At 41.6% G+C, this 25,923-nt stretch overlaps 1 protein-coding gene across 8 annotated transcripts in view; it reads left to right on the top strand.

Annotated features, from left to right (window-relative positions):
* The window catches only part of TTC3 (tetratricopeptide repeat domain 3), a 106,840-nt gene extending 81,296 nt beyond the window's left edge, over positions 1 to 25,544 (top strand). For all 8 annotated transcript variants that reach the window (XM_037524954.2, XM_054700277.1, XM_037524956.2 and 5 more), the window contains 13 exons: positions 145 to 210; positions 5,133 to 5,282; positions 9,295 to 9,434; positions 11,900 to 11,968; positions 12,808 to 12,904; positions 14,166 to 14,266; positions 16,650 to 16,740; positions 17,131 to 17,232; positions 18,502 to 18,842; positions 20,056 to 20,176; positions 20,352 to 20,486; positions 22,885 to 22,977; positions 24,010 to 25,544. In XM_037524954.2, coding sequence (XP_037380851.1) covers positions 145 to 210; positions 5,133 to 5,282; positions 9,295 to 9,434; positions 11,900 to 11,968; positions 12,808 to 12,904; positions 14,166 to 14,266; positions 16,650 to 16,740; positions 17,131 to 17,232; positions 18,502 to 18,842; positions 20,056 to 20,176; positions 20,352 to 20,486; positions 22,885 to 22,977; positions 24,010 to 24,081 — 1,578 coding nt within the window. In that variant the 3' untranslated portion in view covers positions 24,082 to 25,544. The remainder of the gene's footprint in view (positions 1 to 144; positions 211 to 5,132; positions 5,283 to 9,294; positions 9,435 to 11,899; positions 11,969 to 12,807; positions 12,905 to 14,165; positions 14,267 to 16,649; positions 16,741 to 17,130; positions 17,233 to 18,501; positions 18,843 to 20,055; positions 20,177 to 20,351; positions 20,487 to 22,884; positions 22,978 to 24,009) is intronic.
* Positions 25,545 to 25,923: the final 379 nt, after the last annotated feature.

Genomic DNA, 25,923 nt, shown 5'->3' with positions numbered 1-25,923 from the left:
GTATAAAACATTATCTGAATTGGCACTTAACCTCCTCCCTCTGCCGCAAAAGTGGGCATGTTTTCAAATGTTATTATGTGATAAATTCATTTTACTAGAGCAGGGAAGATAGATTGAATTTAAATATTTGTTTTCTCCCCAAAGGTGTCTTGGAATATAATGCATCAAGGTGTCAATACTGAGCCATATGATCCTTTTGAGGTACAACAGGTGGGTCAGAATCATACTTAACTGTTCACAGGTTTTAATTTTTACTAATTTAACTAGATGGAATGATGAACTAAAACTATTTTGATGTCAACTCCATATAAAACATTGCTATGGAAGCTTTAGAACATAATACACAAGGATATTGTTTGTATTATTAGTTTGGGATCAGAGGCAAGTTTGGGATTAGAAAAGGTAAGTTTTTTCTTAGCTATTTATTCCAAAGTAGAATGGCTTTATTGTTTTAGCTGCTGTATAATGAGTCTATATTAATTTATAAGTAAGAACTAAGTAATGGAGAAATAATTGTAAGAGCTTCACCACTTTAGGAATGATTCACTTAAAATGTATTAATATCATTTACTCTGGTAATATATCTTAAGAGAAAAGTTATAAAAAGGTATTAGGTAAAATTCAAGTCCCTTTATTGACTACAATGACATGGGAATAGGTGAACACTTCTCACCATGCTATTATCTTTCTTTCTTAAAAGCCCTCTCACTGAATGGTAAAGCATCACCTTATTATTTAGCAGTCTGGAGCTATCAGCTGACAAAAGTAGGTAAGAAAAATTATAAAAGAGGAGGTAAAAAGATCATTATTTATAGAGGCTTAGATTGTGTACCTGGAAGATCTAAATCAACTGAAAACCTAATACCAAAATGTAAGAGAATTCAGAAAGGTGATTGGATGCAGTACCTTTCTATATATAAATAACAACCTGTGCAAATTACATTAGAAGAAAAGATCATTTTCAGTAACAGAAAGGGTAAAAAATAATTAAAACTTGAGAAAAAAAATGGCACTGAGAGATGTACAGAAGACTTAAGTGAAAAAGTGCTCTCTGTATTTGAGTTGTTAAAGAAATTGATTTTCCCTAAAGCTTCTAATTTGACATAATCCCAGTACAACCCGAGCAGGATATGTTAGCTGTCTGTTGCTGTGTAACAAATTGTCTCAAAACTCAGTGGCTTAAACATTCGTTATCTCACAGCTTCTAGCAGTCAAAAATTAAGGCTCCGGGTAGCTGGACGGTGCTGGAGATCTCTTGTGAGTTTCAGTACTGTTCAGGCTTCTGCAGGAGTCTTTTCAGTCCCTGCAGGGGCTGGGATGCTCTGTTCCCAAGATGGTTCACTCAGCCCGGTCAGCGCATGGGTGCTAGCTCTGGGCAAGGACTTCAGTTCTTTGCCTGTGGGCGCCACATGGAACTGCTTGTGTGTTGTCACTGGGCTTGACTTCCTCAAAGTGGGTGATCAAACAGAAGTAGCAGTGGCTTTTATGACCTACTTTAGGAAGTTACACTCCATCACTTCTCTATTTTCTTGGTCGCACATACCAACCCACCAATCCAGATGTAGTGTAGGAGAGGACTATTCAAAGGCATGAATACCAAGAGGCAGGGAGCTTGGGGATCACCTTGGTGAGAAGCTGCTGCATAAAATTTATTTGAAACTAGACAAACTGATTCTAAACTTCATACCAAAAAAAAAAAAGTGTGCCCATGGAAAAAAAAACTATAAGAAAGGAAATTAAACAACTGGATATCAAACATAATAAAAACTGTGTTACACATAACCGGACTATTTAGAATAAGAGTCCAATGGAACAGAAGAATATAGAAATTAAAGGTATAATAAAAATGGTAACTACTGGTGAGCAAAAATATATTCTTAAATACATGGTATAGGGAAAAATGGATTGCCATCTACTGTAGAAAAAATTATTTTGGTTCCTTCCTTCATTCCATATACCAAAATTAATTCCAGGAGGATCAAAGACTTAAGTGTGAAAAAAATGAACCCATAGAAGTACCCCGAAAAAATGGGAAAATTTTTTCCCATAAGGTTAATTAACAGCATGGAAACAAATATGTGTATTTATATGTCTGTACACACATGTGTAATGTGTGCATACCTATGCATAGCATATATAAGTGTATCAACAAATATACATACACAGAAAACACAGTGACAAAGTAGGAAAATTTGCAGCACAGGACAGATAAAACTATAGATAATTTCTTAATTAATTTCTGTTAATCAGGAAAAGATTCATAAACATAAAAATGAGAATAGATGTGAATAGACAGTGCACAATAAAAGACAGACATAAGGTTGATGTTTAAACATGTAAGAAGATGTACAACTGCATTTGTTACAAGAAAAAGTTATTTATAAGTTATCAAAAGAATATAAAAATGTAAGGGTTGTGAGAGCTGCAGTGACCACACAGGAGGGGAGAAATCAGTCCTGTACTGTCTCAATGGCACTTCATTTATTTAAAAAAAAAAAAAAAAAATTTCTGGGGAAGGCAATTTGGGATTTATTTACACTCAGTATGTGTCCAGAGATCAATAAACAAGGATTTGTTATATATTTGTTTCATCTATATTTGTATCTGCAGAAAAGTTGAGTACAATCTAAACACCCATCAGTATTGAACAGTTTAATTATGGCACATCCATATAATGAAATGTTACACCATCATTTAAACATGAAACAATTCTGCCATTACTGGTGTGGAATCATTTTTAAGATCAGATGTGTAATTAAATAGGAAAAAAATCAGCTTTGTGTTGCCTGCTAATATCTGTACAAATAGCTATCAGTTAGCCAATTATAAAAATTCGACCCTTGGGTCTCCCCGGTGGTGCAGTGGTTGAGCGCTGGATTGCGAAGCTGCCTGCGGCCTCTGCAGCGCCGGTTCGATCCCCGGCTGCTCCCCGGCCACTGGAGGAGGGTCCCACATGGCGCGCAGGCCTCTCCTGCCGCCCGCTGCTCCCCTCAGCAGTGTACTTCGGTCCTTCTGCCTGCTCTGCTCCCCGCTCTGGCTCTGGTGAATTCTCTCACCCTCCCGCACTTCTGACTGTACCCAGTGCTTATATAAATAAATAAATCAATCTTAAAAAAAAAAAAAATTCAACCCTTATTTTCTTTTAATGAACAATACAGAAATTCATGAAAAATTTGAAGTCATCTACATTCCCATCATCACCCATGTTAATATTTTGATGAGCAGTCTTCCAGGCATATTGTAATGTTTAAGTAAAGTAGTGCTTTTAATGGGATTTACTATCTGTTTTATTGGAAATTTTCAGTTTTAATGTCTTACGGACTTATCTTCATGTTGGTAAATACAGATTGTTAACTTCATTTTCAGTGCATTCTTGATCTTCCATTGTATGATGAATGTGGTGGTATACCTGACCAGTTTCTCATCCTTGAGCATTTAGAGTGTGTTAGCTTTTCATGCGCACAGAGCTTCGCTGAGCTTTGGGCCAGGACATGTATGTACCAAGTGGAAGGGCCTGTGCTTGTCCCATGCTCAGCCCTAACTTAGGTAGACCTTATTGTTTCAGGAGTCAGTATTTTGACTGTCACATATTTTCATTAGGATTTGGAAAGTTCACAAACACTTCCTTAAATCAGCTTGATTTCAGAACGCTGATGTGATTTCAGAACCCTACTGTAGTGGCCTGTGGGCTCCTCCCTCTGAGACCTGCATTCATCCTAACACTGCTGCTTTCTTCTGGGACTTTGAAAAATTGCCTGAATTCTCAAAGCTTGGCTTTCTGATCTATAAAATGTGAAAATGCTAAATATCTTACAGAACTGTGGTGAAGTTTAAATGAATTAACAGAGATAGCATAACTTCCTGCCTGTCCTCGGTGGTGACTTGGGGCATATAAATTAATCGATAATACCAAGTTGCTATTCATTGTGATCCTTTTGCTGAATTGAGAATGAAAATAGAGGTAGCTCATATCTTAAACTTTAAGTGGTTCTTGTGGGTCACAGGAAGGGTGACTATTTAACTAAACCTTCAGTCTGGACAGACAAAAACTGGGACTCTCCAAGGTGAACTGACATTATGGCCACTCTGATCATAGTTCAGAGTTCTCTGATACTTCACAGAATTTTGCCCCTTTACACTTGGAACATGCTACGGAGCTGGGAGAGGTGAAGGATAAGGGCAAGGTGGATGGAGTAGGTGGTGCCTCTCGGATGGGTTTCCGAAGCTTAGCTGCCAGGCCTTGCATCTGGGGAGAGCAGTCACCTGCAGTGAGGAGGGGCTCCCGGGAGCTCATGGGCTTTCTTTGCGGACACAAGTATGTTATTGCTGACAGTCTTAGTAGTGTGCAAGGTAAAAAAATATATCAGTGATATTGTTCACCAACGTTTCACTTTGCAGTATGGCTTCTGTTTTTTTAGAAGCTCGTCCAAGAGATAGTTGCATAATTAAACACAGTTCATTGATAATATAATTGTTCCACCAGACCAAAATGAATATGTTCTCTTCATATTTAAACTATGCATAAAACCTTTGGGTACAGTCAGAAGCGCGGGAGGGTGAGAGAATTCACCAGAGCCAGAGCGGGGAGCAGAACAGGCAGAAGGACCGAAGTACACTGCTGAGGGGAGCAGTGGGCGGCAGGAGAGGTCTGCGGCCATGTGGGACCCTCACCCGGCAGCCGGGGATCGAACTGGCGCTGCAGAGGCTGCGGGCAGCTTCGCAACCCAGCGCTCAACCGCTGCACCACCGGGGAGGCCCCCTAATGTATATGTTTTAAAACCTAACAATTGCTGATATTTGTTGTGGAGAATGCCATTCATATCAAACTGCTGATTTAATACTGAACCCTCTAAAAATTCAGAACTAATTATAGTACAGATTGAAAAGTTTCATTATGAATTCCAGTAATGTGAACAATTACTTTATAAAGAGCTGTCTTCGCTAAGCAGTGTTTAGGGGTTTTTAATTCTTGATTTATTGTGACATTTCCCTATCATAGACTGCCTAGGATTTTCCCTTTTTTCTGCTTATTATTTTTCTTTGTTTACTTAAGAAACAGTTCAGAACGAAATCAGAAATAGGCTTTTTAAACTACTTTTAATAGATAATTTTCTAATTTACTTTACTTTTAGGGGGGTATTTCACAGATTGAAAGGGAGTACCAGGTTTTGCAAGAGCAGTTAAAGGAAGCATGTGAAAATTATGAACAGAGAAAACTCAAGGGCGCAGAAGAGACCAGGGACCTGGAAGAAAAGTTGACAAGGAACTTGGAAGAAAACAAGGTAATCCCACATGAAACTTCTCTTCAATAGCCTGTAGCATAATCAGGAGAGCTGTGCCTGCTGGACCTCCCTTTGCTGCTGCTGCATTGTTGGCTGAACAAAGGCTCCTTGTGCATTATTGCCTGTTCAGATTTCTCTCTGGTGTTGAAAGGGCAGCGTTGTTTTTGCAGCATTTTTGAGCCTCTTTAGTTGCCATATAAGAAAAGGGCTGTAAATCTGGGTTTTCATTTATCTGTAACTGAGTTTTCTTGATTAACTAAAACTATTTTCTGGTACCTAAGTTCTGAGTTAAATATTTTTATTGAGAGAGAGTATAGCAGTAGGGTTGAATGTGTGAACCCTGGAATCCCAGTGACTGGTTTTAGATCCAGGATTAGTTCTATACTCGTTCTGATCCTAGGCAAGTTATTTAACTTCTCTGTGCTTTAGTTTCTTACCTGGAAAGTTTGGGTAACAATAGATCCATTTCATGGGGTTAGATTAATACTTACAAAGTACCTAAAGTTGTCCAGTGCATAACAGGGTTACTGTTGATATCATCATCATCACCACCTTAACCCCTAAGAAGTGTCAGAAAAACACATGGAGCTCACGCACATTGGAACTGTAGTCACCTAGAATGTCTTGAGTCTACTGATCTTTAATTCCATTAGCTAAAATTGACTATCCGTTACTATACCTTGCTATTGGATTTATTAATAGCAAAACCAAGTTGAATGAGTAGGAAAATGGAATTGTGAGGAAATTGTGTTTTCCTTTTTAACAACTAAGGTACAGAGCTAGCAAAGGAGAGTTAGTCCATTTAAGAAAGAAAGAATTTGTCCAAAGGTCAATAGTTAGGTTAACACAGTAAATAGAAGAAAATTAATTTAGTGGGACCTTAATCAAGAAACTAAGTTATTGAAATTTAAGTATACCCAAAAGAAAAGGGTCAATATGTAAAGGTAGCTGTCCTAACATTCCTTAGTACCTATTTATACTGGGATGGGATGAGATTTGATGGTAGAGAAAAATTAGAAGGAACCAGAAACTTTTCTGCTTAGTTTCCTGGGTGGTCAGTCTTCCTGATTAGGAGAGGGAAAAATTGAACCCTGCTTAACACAGTGATTCATGGGACACAAGTTTAATAAGCTACTTACGGGGATTAACAAAATATTTTTTTATAAACTTTGTGTTTCCTCAGGGTAATTCAGTTTTATTAAATCTGTATGGGAATGCCTGTGTCCACCCAGCTCAGTGATAAGGGCAGATTTGGAGACACAGCCACTTAGTCAGTGCTGTGTGAATGGTATTTCTTTCTGACATAAGCTTTCACAGCTTGATAAGTGTTAGTCTGCTGGGTACTGTGTTACTCCAGTTCATCAAGGCTTCTTTCTTTGTGCACTTGACCAAGAGACACCATCACAGTAAATCAGGCACCCAGGGATGGAGACCATGAGCACCTATACTGGTGCTTCTGATCTTGGCCAACTTTGGGTCTGGTTTTTATGTGCTTTACTGCAGAATGTAATCAGTCCAATTTTTTTTTTTTAAAGCCATTGTTTAGTTCCCCACATTAAAGGCTTCACCCTCATTGCCTGCACTGAAAGAATGATACTTTCAAAATTCACATAAAACTTTTAGAGAATTTGTAGATTTAGAAGAAGTTTCAAAAAGCAGTACCTGCATAAGAAAGCTGACAGAGAGGACTGAGTCTCAGGTGGAATGGCACCTAGCTGTCCAGCAAAGGGCAGCTACCACTGCCTTCAAATAGAGTGTTTCCTTTCTTTTGTCACACTGTCTGACACACTGGCAGGTATCTTGACCCAAATGCCTCTACGACCAAGTCAAAGGCATCACATTCATATTTTAAAAAACAATCGGACTTGTCAACTAAAACCTGTGTGCAGTCTGCCTTGAGCTTAGGTAATTATCTAGCTGAAGGGCGAAGTGTGAATACTTGCAGGAGGGTGGAAAGGGTTCTTAGAATATCTTACTGTAACCTGTGCTAGGATTTAAAGGGAAGGAAAGGAAAGACATTTGAAGTATGCTCTTGAGATTTGGGCATGCCTTTAGGTGGGGATGCTTAAACAGAGGTCCAGTGAGACTTGAAGGTGTTGATGGGAGGCAGGTCCCCAGAGGACAAAATGGAGTGCCTATAGGCTGTGGGAGGTTACTAAAGACAGGTGTGATTCTATTCTAAACAGATCAGTAAGTACTTTGCTTTTCTCATCTTCCCAGCACCATGTGTCTCTACTCCCAGAACTCAGGCTAAGATTCTTTCTTCAATAGTCAGAGGGAGGGCCTCCCTGGTGGCGCAGGCTGTTGAGTACCACACTGTGAAGCTGTCTGCAGCCTCTGCAGTGCGGGTTTGATCCCGGCCGGCCGGCGAGAATCCCACATGGCGAGGCAGACCTCTTCTGTCTCACCCACTGCTCCCCTCAGCAGTGTATTTCGTCAGTCTGCCTGTTCTGTTCCCCGCTCTGTCTCTGGTCAATCCTCTCACTCTCCCGCGTATCTGGCCTGTGCCTTGCTTCTTGTATAAATAAATAAATCTTTAAAAAAAAAAAAAGTAAGGACTCTCATGGTCTGAAACTTGCCCTCTTAACACTTTAAATTCCATTTTATTCAGATTCCCACTGTGATCACGAACTTCTTAGAAGAGAAGTTTTGTACATTTAACTGATGTTTCTAACATGGCTCATTATAGGGAAATACCTTCCAGGCCACAACCAACCAGCTTATAAGTGGTCATAGTAGCCCTACTAATATACCGGGAATATATTGAGAAGGATTGTTTTGAGGAGCAGAACACACTGACTTGATCTGTTCTGGGGTAGCCTGTTAGAAGTGCCTATAATGTGTGGGTAAACAAGACACACGCCTTTCTACGTGATTAGGTTGAAAGACGGTTTTTATTCCTTTGACTTGTAATCTTTGCCAAGTGCTTATAAACTTCTGTTCCATCAAAATGACTGGTCAAGATTATTGAGTTCTTATATAAGTCATTTATAGGGTTATTTCCTATGCCTCCTGTCATAGTTTATCTCCGTAGTCTCCTTTTTCCACTAGTAGGAGAAACTGTTTCCCTTAATTTTATCACCCCATTGTCACCACCATCATCCTCATTGTCTCTTGCCTGCGTTGTTGCTGTGAGGTTTTGAGAGACTGTCCCTTCCTATAATACAGCTTTTAACATGAAGGGTTATAATCCTTATTGGGCTACGAAATCAGTTTAAGGATGGTGGCTGAAATTGTTTTTAATAACTGAATAGAATAGAGATTTCAGCAAAGAAATGTGGAACTGGAAAAAATGTTCATTTGCTGCAGATCACTTGCTGCAGTTCACTTGCTGCAGATCATTATTAGAATGTGTTTGTTACGGTGGGTCACGGGAAATGTGCAGGCTGCTGTTCCGGTCTGAACCTTCCACGTGCCCTCTTCCCACCCTGATCCATCTCTGTGTCCTGCAGAGTTACTTTTCCAGAATCTTCTCCATGCTTAAGCGCCTACGCTTACTCCCTGTTTGCTGGATGAAGCGTCCACTCCTCAGCGTGGCTTGCAAGGCTGTTCATAATTTCAGGCCAAGTCCCATTCATCCTGCCCTGCCTTCCACACATCCGCTTTCCGCTGCAGCCATGGAGCACCTCCTGCGCCTGTCCAGACAAGCCCTGACTGCTCTGTGCTCTCCTGTGCCCAATCCTTGGGGTCCATTCTCCACGTGCTAGACTCACCTTAAAGACCAAGATCAGATATCACTGATTTTGAGAAGCCCTCCCCACTACCAGGCAGTCTCATGCCTCTATGTGGGCCCACTGGCCTCACCTCTAGCCGGCCTGGGTGAGAGCAGGCAGGGCTGAGACCCTGTTTTGTACAACTTGGTATCCCAGGCTCAGGAGGCCCCACAGCCATCTCCTTGTCTATTCTGCTGACCTGGAGCTTTTGAGGGTTCTGTTACACCACAGTCAGTTCTAGTCATTCTGGCTCTTTTTAATATGTTTTTTAATATTCTCACTTTAAAAAATATTTTCAGATTTCAAAGACGGAATTAAATTGGTTCTTCCAAGATTTGGAAAAGGAAATTAAAAAATGGCAACAGGAGAAAAAAGAAATCCAAGAAAAACTGAAGTCTCTGAAGAAGAAAATGAAAAAGGTCTTAAATGCCAGTGAAATGTAAGTAACACACGAAAAGCGATTTTTTTTAAATTGGGGATTTTTTTGAGGGGTTATTTTAATACTTTGGATATCTAATTTCAGGTTATCTCAAATAAGGTGAAATTTTAGATACTGTCTTCATCTCTTTAAAGAACATCCGTTGGGGAATTACTCCCCTAAAATGTTTTCTAAACCTACTGTGTTTTCAGGTAAATTAAAAGTGGGCCTGGGGCTCAGCCAAGACCTGATTTCCTCCCTCTGGTGTCTGCACCCCTCCATGGGTGCACAGAGCCCCTGGCCCGCTTGTCTGTATAAGGGGCTGGTCTTGTGCCGACGTTCTTTCCTGCACTAAGGTTCTGATGACCATTTTATTCATAATTACTTCTATCCTATATCTGTAAATTGTAAAAATTGGATCGTTGAGGGTTTTGAGGATAGTTTGAGGGTTTTGGTAATACATACAGGTACTATAGTCATCAGATGGGCCGAGCTGTTTTAAGATTCTCTGTGATCCACTCCAATCTCTCTCTTCCCTAAATAGTGATTTATCACATGATTCCTGAGCTTAATTGTTATCTGCCACCGTGTAATGAAATACCCGAAACTCTGTGACTTAAATTAACAACCATTTTATTTGATCATGATCTTGCCATCTGGGCCAGACTGAGTTCAGCTGGGCCACTTCTGGCCATACCAGTGGTTTGTGGGGCTGCATTTAGCAAGAATTGACTGGTAGGCTGGGGTATCTTGGCCTCTTTCCTGCCGTGTAGTTTCAGGTTGTCTCCTCCTCCTCTGGTGTCTTCCTGTGATGCTTGGTCTCTAGCATGTGGTCTCTAGCATGGCAGCTGGACTTCTGATGTGCCGGCGAAGGCTGGGGAGTGCAGAGGGCGCTTCTGGAGGTTCCGGCCCAAAACTGTCAGAGCATCACTTTCGCCACATGCTCTTGTCTAAAGGAAGCTGCAGGCCTCGTCCAGATTGAAGGGCTCTAGTGAGGGGAGTCCATATCACCACCTTCACCTTTCAAGGACATTTATGTTTTCCACATGTCCCATACCCTACAGCCAGATAACTTTCTTTATGGGACTTGCAAGTGCTCATTTGGGTAGTTTTAGACAGTGCTTAAAAGAGTGAAGAAGTAGATGCTTGCTGATACTGGTTTGATCGTTAGTTTCGGGGTAGTTTCTTCAGTGGGGAACATTTATGGAAACAGTAATGTTTGTAAAGGTCTCTACCTCCTAATATTTGAACATGTGTAGTCGTAAATTTTTTTTAAGTTATTCAGAACTTCAGGAATATTTAATATTAAACGTTTTTCGTATGCTCAATTCAGACGTACTATCAACTGGAATAAATGAAACTGTTGATAAAAAAATTTTCTGTGCTAGCAAAAATTACTGTTTCTGCTAGGAATAAACATTATTGATTTTTTTTTCCTCTTTGGGCATTTTCTGTCACAATTTAAAGATAAGCAATAAGCTCTGTGTGCCTGTTGCTTTTTGTACTTTACAAATAAATGTTTTTAAAGGTAAATTTTTATATTTAAATGTTTAAGGTTAAATCTTAAAATATTTTGGGTCTCTTACAGAAGCACAAAGGATAAAGAATAATATCTTTGATTTTGCTGTACTTTAGATCACACTTAGTATTCAGCTAAGGAATGGCTGGCATTGGGTGTTTCATGGAAGTGTTTGAGGAAGGGAAAAGCCATGAAGTGACAGTGATTTTTAATGGAAACTTGGGGTTTTGGGCAAGTAGAGATGACTTGCAGAGGCATGCGGGAGAGCAGGAAAGGAGAAGCAGGGCCCATCTTGTGTAAAGCATTGTCTAGGAATCAGGCTTGGCACACTTTGTTGATGAGAGGCTGTCAGACCATGCGTGCATCTGTGTGTCCATGCATGCGCTAATAGGGCTTTAAGTTGTCTTTGAAAGAACAGGAGCCGTGCTGAGTGAGAGCCCTGGGTGGCACTGGTGGTGCTCTGGCAGCGCTGCCTCTTCTGCATGTGCTGGCCCAGTGCAGCTGCTCCTGGAAATGGACCGAGGTGCAGGATCTGTGCTACAGGCATATCGTCACTTAGGGAACACAAATGTTAAAAAAAATTCAAAAAATGCTTGCACTGATAGGGTTAGAGTTTACTCTGTGAGAACATGTTTTAAAAAATCTTTGAAAATTGGACCTTCCTGGTGGCACAGGGGTTAAAATCTCAGTGCTGTCAAGCTATTGCCAGCCACTGCAGCCTGACTTCTATCTCCAGCCAGGGAGCTGACCCAAATGGTGCAGCAGACCTCTCCTGTCTCTCCGCTCCCCTCAGCAGTGTGTTTCAGTAGATCCGCCTGGTCTGCTCCCCACTCTCTCTGGTGAATCCTCTCACCCCCTGCACCTCTGGCCTACACCCTAGTTCTTGTGTCCCTAAATAGAAATTTAAAAAATCTTTTTTTAAAAATCTTTGAATATTAATTAAAATTTGGTGATTATGCTTTTTCAGGTATCCCCAGAAAAGTGACGAACAGGATGAGAAACATGAGTTACTTCCGGATCAGTCTCTTGAAATCAGGCAAATTAAGTTTATATTTATTTTTAATATCTTAAATTCTCATATCAGAGGTACAAGCACACTAGACTTCTAAGTGTATTGTTTGTTTCTTTTATAGAATAATGTGTTTATTTTCTTTATTTCTGTTTTTATCCTATTCCATAAATATTGAAGTAAATTTATCCTTTAAGTATTTTTATTTTAAGCTGTTCCTGCTTTTATTTTGCATTGTCAATTTTAAAAATCTTGAATTTCTTTTTTGTTGGTTATGCCTCTTTCTCCTTCATTAGAGAATTACTAATATAAGTTTTTTTATTTTACCTTTTATTAATGGAAATACTGTTTTTACACACTGGCAAACTTTATATTTAGCTGTGAATAATTGTATTTTACTTTTCTTATTCATTGTTTCATGTATACTTTCATTTACATCATGGTCCTGGCCTCCTTTTTTAGCTGTTATAAACATTGCCATGAGCAACTTTGTACAGACCACTTTTTCCTTTGGGTTATGTCCTTGCATTATGTGCCCAAATAAAACTTGTGACTCAAAGGATGAGGGATGAGCTACAAAGTTTATTATAACTATAATAGATCACACCCCACTTACCTTCATAAAAATGGTGAGCCAATTTTTTAGCATTACCCCCCAAATAGTTTTAATTTCCAGTCTTCCTTTGCTCATTTATTAAGTTCAAGGGGCACATGAGAGTCTATTTTATATAGTCAAATATTGGGCAAGAAGATACTGTACTTGTTACATGTTTTCTTGTGATAGGATTTCAAAACTAAACTTGTGCTTCTGTAATCTCCAAAGTTAAGCTTTTTTCAAGAAACTTTTTTTTCCTTGATATTTGCAGTAATACATTTACAAATGAGAAATTGAAAATAGAAGGCTCTATCAAGAAAGGGAAAGAGAATTATGAAGAGAGTCTTCAAAGAGCTGTGGCTGCAGAGGTGAGTCCAGGACGTGTGATGAAGACAGGACTGCACGCTGTTTGTTTGTTTTGGGTCTAATTACACATGAGGCATAGCAGCCTTGCTGACAAGTGCGGAGGCGAAATCCTGCCTCCCTAAAACATCCCCTCTTCCATGCCTCGGGCTTTTGAATGCTTTATTTACCTTTATGCTTATGTTGTTACATAGCTCTGTTTGTGTAGCAGATTTTGTGGCTTGATGTCCTTGTACACCTCACACTCGTCATTATTTTTCAGTCATTTTCCATGCTCTAACTTTGAATGGCTCCATCATATTTAATCAAGTGATAACACCATGATGTAACCAACCACAAAATATATTTGTGAATCCTAGAAAAAGAACTTGAAAATCCCACTTATTATAGTCATAATTTATGGAAGAATATGTGTCAATGTAGGTGTGTTATTTGAGAAATTACTAAAATATGGTTATCTCCATTTTTCTAATTGGGAAGTTAATGTTATTTATTGGAATATGACTGTTTAGGGAAAATAAGAAAAGAATTTATGCAGTCTGCAGACATGAGACTTTCAGTTGAACATTGAACTGCTTCTAAGGAAAGGAAGGCAAAGACAATGTACCTGTACTTTGTGGGCCCCACACCCGAAAATATATTCCCAACGTTTGTTCAGTTCACACTTAACATCATCTGACAAGCAGGTACACCTGGTGGATCCTGTCAAGACTACTGACACCTGGATTAAAGCAAACCAGTTCTGTATTTCTTGTAGTCTGATGACTTAAAAACATCCCCAGAGGCTTTTGATGCCCGTGTTGAGAAAACTTTGAGACCTTTAAGTTCATTAGGGTTCAACGTTGGGGTTATTCTGAGACCCTTGGCCTTCTGTGCACTCACGGACGGGAGTATAGACATGGATGCCAGGCATAGACTTTAAGATGACTAACCTCTGTACTTAATGCAGCTTAAGCAGAAAGCCAATGAGGGAAGCCTCATTTAAGGTACTTAATTTTACTGTCTTTTTTTATTCAGTTTTCAAATCCAAAAGTTTTCGTTCATGGTCACCTGAGGGAAATTGCAGCATAATCATGTTCACCTGAGGGAAATTGCAGCATAATCATGTTCACCTGAGGGAAATTGCAGCATAATCAAGTATTGGCGATTCTGTCATCATTTGTCATTTAAGGAGAAACTTGAAAATGGTTTAGTACGTTTTAGTTCTAACAACCTTAAAATAATTTCAGTGTTAAAATACTTAAACATTCTCTAACTTAATGGTAGGTGTCTGTGCTCGAAAACTGGAAGGAGATGGAAGTGTTTAAGTTACAGATCATGGACTCACAAGCTGAAGCGTATCTTAAGAACCTGAAGCTACTGAGCAGGTACAGTGTGCTGTCACGAGCCTCCTTTCTGGCACATCACTTACTAAATAAGTTAGAGCTGATTTGAGAAAGAAATTTTTATGTTAGGATCATTATATTTTTTAATATACAGTTGATAACATGCTCAGCTGTAGAAAAAAATCAAACTATACAAAAATGAAAAAAAATCCATAATTCTTAATTGTGATATAACTAGTTAATTTAGAATAAATTCATTTGTATTGGAAATTTGCATGTTTTTTTTTCACTAGGTAATATACACAAACTTCCTTTCATATCAATAATTACATTTCTCCAGTCTAATTTTGAAAACTGAATTATATCCAGCATACAAATGGGTTATGATTTTTCAGTGTGAAAGAAAACCAGTCCCTCCAGATATTTGTCCATTGTGGAAAGCAAAAAGTCTTGCAGACCTAATGCGCTTTATGGTGACCAACGCAAGAAAAATTACTTTGGGCTGGTCAACCACGGGTGAAGCTTGGAAATCACGTTGGGCATCAAGCTGTTATAGGACAGCCCCGATATTGAACGGGTTCCTGGCTGTGGGTCCTCACCTGTGCGCTTACAAGGGACTTATTAATACTCCACTACAGGCACACACAAAAGGTTCATAAAAGGTTTATTTACAAGGGAAAAGGAAATAAGGAAAATGTACAACTCAGGGAGAAAATAGGGAAATAAAGTCTTTAATGCGTCCTACCCGATCCGCCGACCTGGAAACCCAAAGTCACTCTCAGAGCTGGTCGGACGCTGGTAGCTGGGGGAGATCCAAAATGGGGGACCCCTTCCAAAGCCCACGTGTCTGCCTTTATATCAGCCTGGCTGCTTAACCCCACCCTCAGGTCCCAGCCACCTTCCTTTGGGTGGTGATGGGATTTGGAGTTCCCAGTGTCTTTGGCTTTGGCCTGGGGGAGTCCACAAAGCCTGTATGGAATTAGCTTTAGGACAGCCTTTTCCCCCTAACAAAACCACCTCAGTGGTGTTATACTTGGGTTGTTTACACGTTTTATTAACAAAAGTTGCACTACTTTGTAGCTAGTTTTTATGCATGTTATCATTTCTACATAATAAATTTCTGGAATGAAGATCACATTTTCAAGGCTTTTAAAACACTCTGCCAAATTGCCTTTCCTAGGTACGGTTACTTAACATCTGAACTGCAGAGTATGGGAATGTCACTTTGAAGGATATTCGCACGCACTCAGTTTTTCAGCTCTCCACAATCATTACCTGTTTTTGTTCATTTTACTTTGTTTTTCAGCAAAGTTTACCTGGGAATCTTTGTTTCCTTAAGTCTTGGCGTTTGGCACTTTTCTATGTATATTTTCATACAGGGGATTACTTTTCATCTTGTCCTTCAGCAAGATGTTCCACACACAGATTTTGACTTCTTTATGCCGGGATTTTTCTTCCTTCCTAGTGGTTTTTTTGTTTTTTTGTTTTTTTTTAATTTAAATTTCAGTCTGTCAGTAGGTCAAGGAAAGTTAGTTTTCATATAAAGTATGATTCTTTGTCTTCATTTTTCAAAGATTAGTGCTTTTTACATGAAAAGTCCTTTCTGATTGAAGGTGCAAGTTAACGTGCTGGTTCAGATCCCAGGACTGTAAACTCAGATAGACAAAAGTGCCCTTTGCTGCTGCACAGCGTCTGTCATCAGTGTTCATGTGGCTTCTCTGTGAAACAGACCCCAACCGCGTCTCACCTGTGTTTCCAACTTCTTACAAGCCTCCCATACATTGGCTTCTCTCCTAGGGACTCTGCTACCTGCCTGTTGCTCCAAAGGACAACGCAAGGGAAAAGCCATAAAGGAGTGTTTGGGTTTTTCTTCAAGTTGTGTAATGAGAATTGACACTATCAAGGGTCAGCGGTGTTTTCAGTCTTCTCAGACATAGAAAACATGTCTGTCACCTCCAATAGACCAGACTCCTGAGGTGCCAGATCATAAATTTATCTTAGCCTCTCAGACCTCACCCTTTAATTTACAAGAAGGTGAGAATGAGGGTTTTATTGGGATGTTTTAAATGTTTCAGGCTATATTTTTTAATGCAAATATAGACTTTGATGTTAAACATGAAAGTGTCAAATGAAGAATAGCCAAATCTTCAAATTTGAGGGGAAAAAATTAAAATTTAGGAGACTGCTCCCTGTTCACCAGTTTTGGGGTTTGGTTAGTCAGTAATTAAAATTTGTAAAGTGTTTTCTGCTGAGATTATAAAATACACAACTCTTTAAAAACAGGTGGCTTTTTGGGTGTATGTGTGATCATTTTAATGTCTCTTTCTCTCATGTTTAAATGTTTCTTTCATTTGTATTTTAGTTGCTTTTTTTTTTCATTTCTAAGATGGACATTAAGCAGTTTCATACTGTTCTGCTTTTTCAGTGATTCTGCAGCATATCCTGACATAGAGTCTGACATGCATTCCTGGGAATCCTTTCTTACCAGTGTTAGAGAAGAAACTGAGAAAGCAAAGGTACGTTATAAGGCATTTCATAATTCTGTCAGTCTGTGTGATGGCTTTAATTCTTAGGAGACTAAGAATTTGGTTTCTTTTGGGCTTGAACTATGAAAAGCAGTATTGAAATTTTATGAAGAATTTTTCATGAAAATAATGCTAGTTCTTGAATTATGTGTTTTATACTCTGCTCTTGTTGATAAGATTAGAAAAATTGATAAGATTGTAGAACATTCTGATTGAGAGCTGATATTGTACTTCCTTCAAGAAGTAATTGTTTCAATACCTTGTAGTTCACATGTTACTGGAAAATTGTTGACCTTTGGTAATGTTTAGTAAGAAAAAAAGTTTTAATTATGGTTTTCCCTTGGAATTTATTAGACTTAACACCTTTCCTCCTCTCTACAGTCTCAATTTGAAGACCAAATTAAGGCAGTTAAAAGAGGTTCTCGACTCAGTGAACTTCCTAAAGTGCAGATTTCTGAGCTTTCATTTCCTGCCTGTGGCACAGTAAGTCTGTCACATCTTTTTTTTTTTTTTTTTCCTTTTTGAAGGAAAGAAAACAATGAACCACAGTTTTTCTCAACTGACCAAAGTAGTTGCTTGGAGTATTGTGGGGATTTTCTGGGGGTGGGATAGATCCATATTTTAATTATTGGTGCTTCTGGGTTTATCTTTTAAAATCTATAACACCCTTATGTAAACGAAACATCAGCCTTTCCACATAGAGGCCTGGGGATAGGGCTGACAGTTACTAGCCCACGCTGCTGGCCATGCCCTGGCTCAAGGAGGGGTGTGGGGAGCACATCTGAGAAGTATTTAGGAGAGACTCTTGAATGAACTGTCTGCTCGTGAGTTTGGGGTGCAGTGGGTGTGTGTTGGGAAGTGTTGGCTGTGTTGGAGTTTGAACAGCTAAATAGAAATGCATCCTAATTTTCTGAAAGTTAAAGCATTTGGGGTATTATTAGTGATATATGTGTGTGTTGGGGAGTCAAGAATGAACCCTGAGTTTCTGTCAGTGTGGTGGGCATGGGAGGGAAGATCAGAGTGAAGAGATTATGCTCAGGCTGGCTTTGAGACATCAAAATTCTGATCACCCAGTTGGAGCTGACCATTAGGAAGTTTGGACTTGTGGTTTGGATCTCTGGGAGTGATTATGGCACTTCAGTTCTGTGAGCACTTACTCTTGAGTCATGAGAAAATGAAAAAAGCCTGGGGAGAGGTGTAGCCTGACGTGAAGATTCAGGCCTCAGACAATGGGGAAGTTCACACATAATCTCACTGGGAGAGCCAAGAAAGACCTGAGATGTGCGGGTAAAGCCAGCAGGTGGAGCCAGAAGAGCTCATGTGAAGAAAGAAAGTGACCAGCAGTGTCAGGGTGTCCCTGGACTTAGTGGGATGGAGACTGTTGGTGGCCTCAGCATGGGCAGTTTGGTGGGGGGATATGGGTTCAGTTGTTTTGATGAGTCAGCCACCAGACATAGCTGGGCATGGAGAAGTCTGAGTAGGTAAGTACTGAAGGAAGGGGAGTTTGTATGTGAAATGTTCTCATTTTTCATATTTTACAGAAAATAATTATAGAGAGAAATACTTAGCAGCAGAGTTCTGCCCTTGTAACAACTGACAAGTTATGTTATGACAGCAGTGTTTTTAAACAAAAACATTTAATTCAAATTTCTTGTGCCCTTGAGTAACCAAGTTTGGCATGGTGATGTTTAATAGTCTTCCTCCATGGGTGTGTCTCGGAAGTGAACTGGCTGCTGTGTGTGTTCCTCCCAGGCTCGCCCTCAGTTTGTTCCTGAGTCTTCAGGCCACGATGATCAAGGCTCTTCTACTTCTGCAAGTCAAGAGTCCGGAAACCAGACTACAGCTCCCAAGGATTCAAGTGCTGGCCCAGCGGGGACACCCTCTCTGCTGCCAGGACCACCCTGCAGCCCGCCAGAAGTCACTGCGCTGCCCGAGGCAGAGAGCACTGACCAGGCTCCTGGGCCAGAAATGAGCCTTGGGGCCGATCAGAAACTGCCTGCTCCTCCAGCTTACGCTCACGCAAGCCAGTCTCCCAAGAAGCCATTCAACAGTATTATCGAGCACTTGTCTGAGGTCTTCCCCTGTTACAGCAGGTACAGATAGAAATTGTAGCGGTTACATGCCAGTTGTAAAAATAGTTGTAATAACAAAAGTACCTTAAAAATAAAGCTGTTGGTAACCCTGGCTGTGTTGGAGTGTGAACAGCCAAATAGAAATGCATCCCAATTTTCTGAAGGTTAAAGCATTTGGGGTATTATTAGTGTTGTAAATATGTAATTCTTGGTTAATATAGTTCCCACCTTAGTACTTGTGAAACATTCAAATTTTGAAAACCCGTTGTTGGCTAGCCTTTTTTTTTTTAATAGAGGCATGTTTTATTTATTTATTTTTATTTGTTTGTTTTGTTTATACAAGCACGGGGTACAGTCAGAAGCGCGGGAGGGTGAGAAAATTCACCAGAGCCAGAGCGGGGAGCAGAGCAAGCAGAAGGACCGAAGTACACTGCTGAGGGGAGCAGCAGGACCCTCCTCCGGTGGCCGGGGAGCAGCCGGGGATCAAACCGGTGCCGCAGAGGCTGCGGGCAGCTTTGCAACCCAGCACTCAACCGCTGCGCCACTGGGGAGGCCCTAGCTTTTTTTTTTTTAAGATTTATTTATTTATACAAGAACTGGGGTATAGGCCAGAGGCACGGGAGGGTGAGAGAATTCACCAGAGACAGAGCAGGGAGCAAAACAACTGGACTGAGGAAAACACTGCTGAGGGGAGCAGCAGGTGAGACAGGAGAGGTCTACTGCGCCATGTGGGTTTCTCCCTGGCCAGCCAGGAATTGAACTGGCGCTGCAGAAGCTGCCGATAGCTTCACAGCGCTGCACTCAACCCTCTGCGCCACCCGGGAGGCCCTGGCTAGGTTTTTTTTAAGGGAGAAAATCAAAACTAGTTATCTCTTGGATAAAAAGAGACTTTTATAGATTCCAAGTCCAAACAATGGTGTCTGATTGTTTAGTGACTTTTTATAAAGCTACAGTAAACCTAAGATGTGTGATGTTCACTTCTAATTAGGGAGGAATATAGCAGATACACTGTCACTTTGAAATTCTATTTAAATATTTAGAAATAATAGTGAGATTTTCATAGTTGTCTGGAATGATCCTGCTTTTTGTATATAGTTACTATTTTTGTTTACAAACTAATTTTTTTCCTGTGTGTTGGTTTTATTCTTATAGCTATTGAGTTAATATTGACACATTTTATTTCTTAGCATTAGAAAACTTTGACTTTTTCATTTATCCTCACTTTCCTTTGCAGCACTGACCTTGCTGGTTTTATTAAAAAAGTGCGAAACCAAAACAAGAACTCACTATCAGGATTGAGCATTGATGAAATCATCCAAAGGGTGACAGAACATGTTCTAGATGAAGAAAAAAAGGTCAGTATTTTATTCAGATACAGTAAAATGTTCCACTTTACCCTTGATTGTAAAATAGGAAATTGTAAAAACCAAAAAATGCTTCAGCCAAAATATGGAGAGCAGTTTACTGAAGAGAAGATGCTGGAGCTTTTGGATAACTAAACTTGTTTCCCCACCTGCATTATCTCTGCAGCAAAATCCCGGCAAGGACAGGAGATCCTCTGAGCCCAGCTCTGCTGCTTCTGTGACCAAGGCCTCGCAGGGTGCCCCCTCAGAGGCTGTTGAAGCAGCACCACACCCCACGGAGCCGAAGGCAGAGGCTGCCCCTGTGAGTGCTGTGTGTGCAACCGCATGGTCCACTTGGTTTTTTTTTTTTTTTTTTTTTTTTTTTTTTTTTTTTATAGAGGCATGCTTTATTTATTTGTTTGCTGGTTTGTTTGTTTGTTTTGTTTATACATGCACTGGGTACAGTCAGAAGTGCGGGAGGGCGAGAGAATTCACCAGAGCCAGAGCGGGGAGCAGAGCAGGCAGAAGGACCGAAGTACACTGCTGAGGGGAGCAGCGGGCGGCAGGAGAGGTCTGCGCGCCATGTGGGACCCTCCTCTGGTGGCCGGGGAGCAGCCGGGGATTGAACCGGCACCGCAGAGGCTGCGCGCAGCTTCGCAACCCAGCGCTCAACCGCTGCGCCACCGGGGAGGCCCTCCACTTGGTTTTTAATGAAGGAGACAAACTTGTTAATTCACGATTCTTTAAAATTATAAGCAAATATAGATCTGCTTGAGTGTGCCATCAGAACAGCCCATCTAAGTGTGACTAGTTGGGGAAAATGCTTTTTGGATCATTTTCTTCTCTACAACCAGAGGCTTTGGAATCCCACAGACTTGGTACACTGAGCTGGGGTCACACCCCCTTGTTGGGGTTGTCTGGTGTGGGGCTGCAGTGGGCTTTAGTAGGGTTAGGCACCGCACTCCAGAAAGGCTGGTTCTTCCCTACCCCCTCCCCTCTAGTGCTGGGCAGAACTGGTTAAACCCACCTCCCAATTCGCTAGACTGGTTTAGTTGTTGGTTGTCATCTTAGACAATAACAATGTCACATTTACATAGACTTTTTCATGAGCGCTATTGTATCTCTGATCTCAGTGGTAACCGTTGGCATGGTCTGTGATTTCTGAATGAGGAAGCCAAAGCACCTCATTGCTTCACTTGATGCAAATCTGCCCTGTAGTCCCTGGTCCTCACCCACCGAGCAGCTGATGCCGGGACGCAGTGTGTGTCGCCTGTGTGCCTGGCCGGGCTCCATGGAATCTGGCGCAGAGCACAGCTTCCCTTTGTCCAGTTGTGTGATCAGAGTGCAGGAGAGCTGCTGGCCACGGTGCCCTCAGCTGTGCAGTCTGAAAAGCAAGATTATGCAGAGAGCGCTAGGTTGACAACTTAAGAGTGAGTCTTTGCGAACTTAGGTTTTTATTCCTTCTCCACATTTTCACTTCCCGCTATCCCTTGGATTCCCACCCACAAGTGCCTGTGTCCCAGAGGGTCTCCTCCTCACCTTCTGAGCATGCGGGTCATTCCTGCAAGGCCCTCCCGGTCACGTGCTCGGTGGGCTCCAGCCAGGCTCCAGCCTTACCCTGCCTCCATCCCACCTTGACCCTCCCAGTGAGAGTGTGACCACCTCACTGTGCCACATCCTCCGTCTGCGCCTGGCGGCACCAGTGTCAGGGAAAGACAGAAATTCCCCTTCCCCAATTCAGAACCTGCAGGTGCTGCCACCAGCTCCATCCCTGACCTTAACCCCCCGGGGTACATTCGTTCACCTGCCTGGCAGTTTGTGGAGCAGCTTCCTTGCCAGCTGCCCAGGACAAAGGTGCCCAGAACTAAGAGGGAAGTGCAGTCAAGGTCAGGATGGTGAGTGGGGCTAGTGCTGAGAGCAGTGGGGAGAGGACTTCGTGTCTGGTGAAAGAGAGCAGCCCTCAGGCTGGCTTTCACAAGGGAACTGCTGTCTGCAGGCACCAGACTGAGCCGCTGGAGCCAGAAACCCTCCCATTTGCCCCTGTGTCCCAGCGCCCGCACTGCCCCTGACCATGGATGTTTGCTGAGTGAGCCATCAGTCTGTTTTGTTTTGATTTGCACGAGTAATCCACCTTCACAGAAACTTCAGAAAATAGCAAAGGGGACAAAGTAAATCTTAACCAGAAGTAACCACTGTTAACACATCTCTTTCTGGACCCTCTACTGGAAACTCTATAACACCTTCTCTATTTTAAAGACTTGCATTGTGTGACACTTGTGACTCCTACTGTTGTGTCCCCATGTGCCCTTAGCTGTTGGACCGTCTCTGTGTTGGGGACGATCTTCTACCCTGATGTTACCTGCATGTTAGTCCCTAGTGGGGGCGTATCTTAATCTCTGGAGCCACCCCAATTGTTAGGTAATTAGGGGAAGGATTCATTTGCAACATTCAGCTACTGTGATACTCTCAGTATGGGGTTGGATAAATAGCCATTTGTGGTATTGTACCTGGGCATCTGTTAACTATGAAACATTTTTCTCTGAAAAAATCACAACTTCATTATAAGTTTCTTCTGCCTGCTTCGCTGACATTGGGAATAATATACCACTTAGTGGTGAAAATATTTGAAAGTCACTTGTAGGAAGAGTTCAAGTAGTAAAAGAAATTCCAGTAAAAAGAAATTAAGTTATTCTTTATTATTTGGATGTTTGTTTTCACAGATCTTGGGTACAGATTCCTGTGAAATATGCCATGAAGTGTTCAAATCCAAAAATATGCGTGTGTTAAAATGCGGGCACAAGTTTCACAAAGGGGTAAGAATTCTTTTGGGTCTTCCTGGTAGCATGCATTGTAGCTGTAAAGTATTTTGAAAATAACAAGGAAGTGACTTTTTTTCCCCCAAGCATCAATATGTTTTTTGTTTTGTTTTTATTTTTCAAACCATTTGTAAACCTCCTTGTGTCCATATTCATTGTCTCCCTTTCCAAAGGGAAGGGGAGGGGAGAGGCATGCTGGGCCCCAAGCTCTGGAGCCCTCCTCTCTACCCAGCAGGGTCGGTGGCGAGGAGCACTTGGCTCTCTTGGTGCTGAAATTCAAAGCTGTAGTAGCTCTTGGAAGGTGACTTCTTATGCACATGACTAACTGATAAACAGCGCCAGAGTGTATAAATCTCGCACAGTGTAGGAAGTAAGCTTGATACTGTAAAGGGAGAAAACCTAAAACTGACTGGCCCATTTGCCAGACCTGCGAGATCCAGGCTTGTACCCTTCCAAGATTTGTGTGTAACTGTTGGGGTATGTGGTGCGCTGAACTTTATTTAGCCTGCTGGCTGAGCACAGACCAGATCTCTGCTCGGTCAGTTCGTTGATCTTCCGGCAAAGGGACCCTGTGGTACACTGTGAGGGAAGTGGAGACCACTCCCAGCCTCCTTCACATGGCCTGCCCTCTTCAGGTGTAGGGGTGTTGTGCCTGGGCTCTCAGACTTCGCACACGCCAGCACTGTGATGGCAGTGGGCCAGCCACCGCCGTGTGGGATGGTGAGGGAGAATGGGTGAGGGAGACCAAGGGACAAGAAAATGCCAACCTCTAGATCAGGGCAGCTAAGGCATGAAGACGAGCATCAGAGTGGCGGGGGGTGGGGACTAGGGGGAAGGTAACAGAGGGTTGGGGCCCCAAGTCTTCACAGATCTGATTCTGAGGCTTATGCTGGGGCGAAGCAGACTTTAGTGTCTGAGTGTTGGATGACTGCAGACTCTAGCGTACTTTGAGGTGAAGGTGCAGAACAGAAGAGCTGAGGTTCTGTGTGCTCCTAAAGGCACCGGCTGACTTCCTTTTCTCCTCTTCAGTGCTTCAAGCAGTGGCTGAAGGAGCAGAGCACTTGCCCATCCTGCCCGCATCGTGATCTGTCAGAGGAGTAGCCTGTACCCACCAGAAGAGGCCTGCTGTTCTAGGTAGCCACACTTCACTGAGAAATAACGTACTAGTTTGCCAAATTGAAAAGTAACAGCATTCTACCTTTGGTATAAAATAGACATTTAAGATTCTTTGCACTGTGAAACACAGTGCTAATAATTGGAAATCTTTAATGTAGTTGGTAGTAATTTCCGCACGGATGAAACACTGCGATCATAGCCTAATGGTGGTCAGTAAGTGGTGTGGCCACATGTACGTATTGTTGGGGCTTGCTACAGAGGTGCTGTCTGAGATGAAAGTCTCTTGTATGAGTGCCTCAGAGCAGTACTTGACCTATTCAGATGCCCCAAGTTAAACTTTTTATTAAGAGCCAGTATTCCTGAAAATATGCCCACATTTTTCCTTAAAGATTTTGAATTTTAAAAATGGGCTTAAGCTAACCACGTTTTAATAATTTGTAGCTAACAGTAAAATATTGGCTGACTTAGAACAAAAGATTCAAATCCCCTTTTCATGAAATGCCGTGTCATTTTGATTCTTCATTTTATTGTTTTAGATTCCACCGAGTAGATTAGTAAAGTGTTTATTTTTCATCTTTCAAAGATGTGATCTGGTTTTTGAAAATTGATTACAAAACACTTTATTTGTATCAACTAATACCTTTTTACCCCTAAAATCAAAGCTGTGTTTTCATTATACCAACCTCACATTTAGAACTTCCTTGAATACTGTTCTCCCTACTGATGTTTTCCTTCCTGTGTTAGTTGGTAATAAGTGTTTGGTTACCTCGCAATCTAGCACACACTGGCACTGGGGGACGGCCCCCATCACTGCCCTTCCTGTGCACCACCAAACAGACATGGTGTAACAGATGTGCTGGGGTGTCCCTGTCACAGTCACTCTGCATTTGACATTGGTGTGAAGTGATGCATGCAGCTGTTCACAGTGGCTGAGAACTGATCTCTGACTACATCAGAAACTCAAAAATTATGTGTCTTTATAAAGTGACTTACAGTCAGTAATAAATGTAGAGATGTGAATTTTGGACACATTCCATTTCTCTCAAACAGAAAGAATCAAAAATGTTTTTTAGTGTGTTGTTTCTCTGTAATTCAGTGTCCCAAGCTCCGGAGCTGATTGGTCCCTTCCTTTTCCTTGGCTCACCATGAGTTTTGATGTCTTAGTGACTTAGTCCCCACACGCTCCCTCCATATTTTGAAGTAGAATTTCCAGGCGGGTTCCTAAAATCTTGTCTGTGTGTTCCTGTCAGCTGAGAACTGTGGCTGTTAAGATCGAGGGACCAGTTCTTACTATCAGGCACAAAGGAAAAGCAGCAGCTCCCAAGTGAGAGGACAGATTTTGTATATAACTTCACGCAAACACTTGTGAACTTGCTTCACACATGTCTAGTGAGTGTTAAAATAAAGAGCATCTAAAGTAACTGCAGCCGTTTACTGTCATGTTTGTGCATATTTTCTGAGGTTACTAAAAAATGTAGTCTACTTGCAAATTCAAGATGTGTCTTTTGCTCAAATCCTAAAAAGTGATTTCATGGGGCCTCCCCCGTGGTGCAGCGGTTGAGTGCTGGGTTGCGAAGCTGCCCGCAGCCTCTGCAGCACTGGTTCACTCCCCGGCTGCTCCCCGGCCACTGGAGGAGGGTCCCACATGGCGCGCAGACCTCTCCTGCCGCCCGCTGCTCCCCTCAGCAGTGTACCTCGGTCCTTCTGCCTGCTCTGCTCCCCGCTCTGGCTCTGGTGAATTCTCTCACCCTCCCGTGCTTCTGACTGTACCCAATGCTTGTATAAATAAATAATTTTTTTTTTTTTTTCAAAGTGATTTCATGGGGT

The sequence above is a fragment of the Talpa occidentalis genome, unplaced genomic scaffold (assembly GCF_014898055.3).
Source record: "Talpa occidentalis isolate TD23 unplaced genomic scaffold, MPIMG_talOcc4v2.1 talOcc4.4, whole genome shotgun sequence".
In the NCBI taxonomy this organism is placed as follows: domain Eukaryota; kingdom Metazoa; phylum Chordata; class Mammalia; order Eulipotyphla; family Talpidae; genus Talpa; species Talpa occidentalis.
The sequence above is the reverse complement of the archived record's forward strand: the minus strand, read 5'-3'. Positions and strand labels throughout refer to the sequence as shown.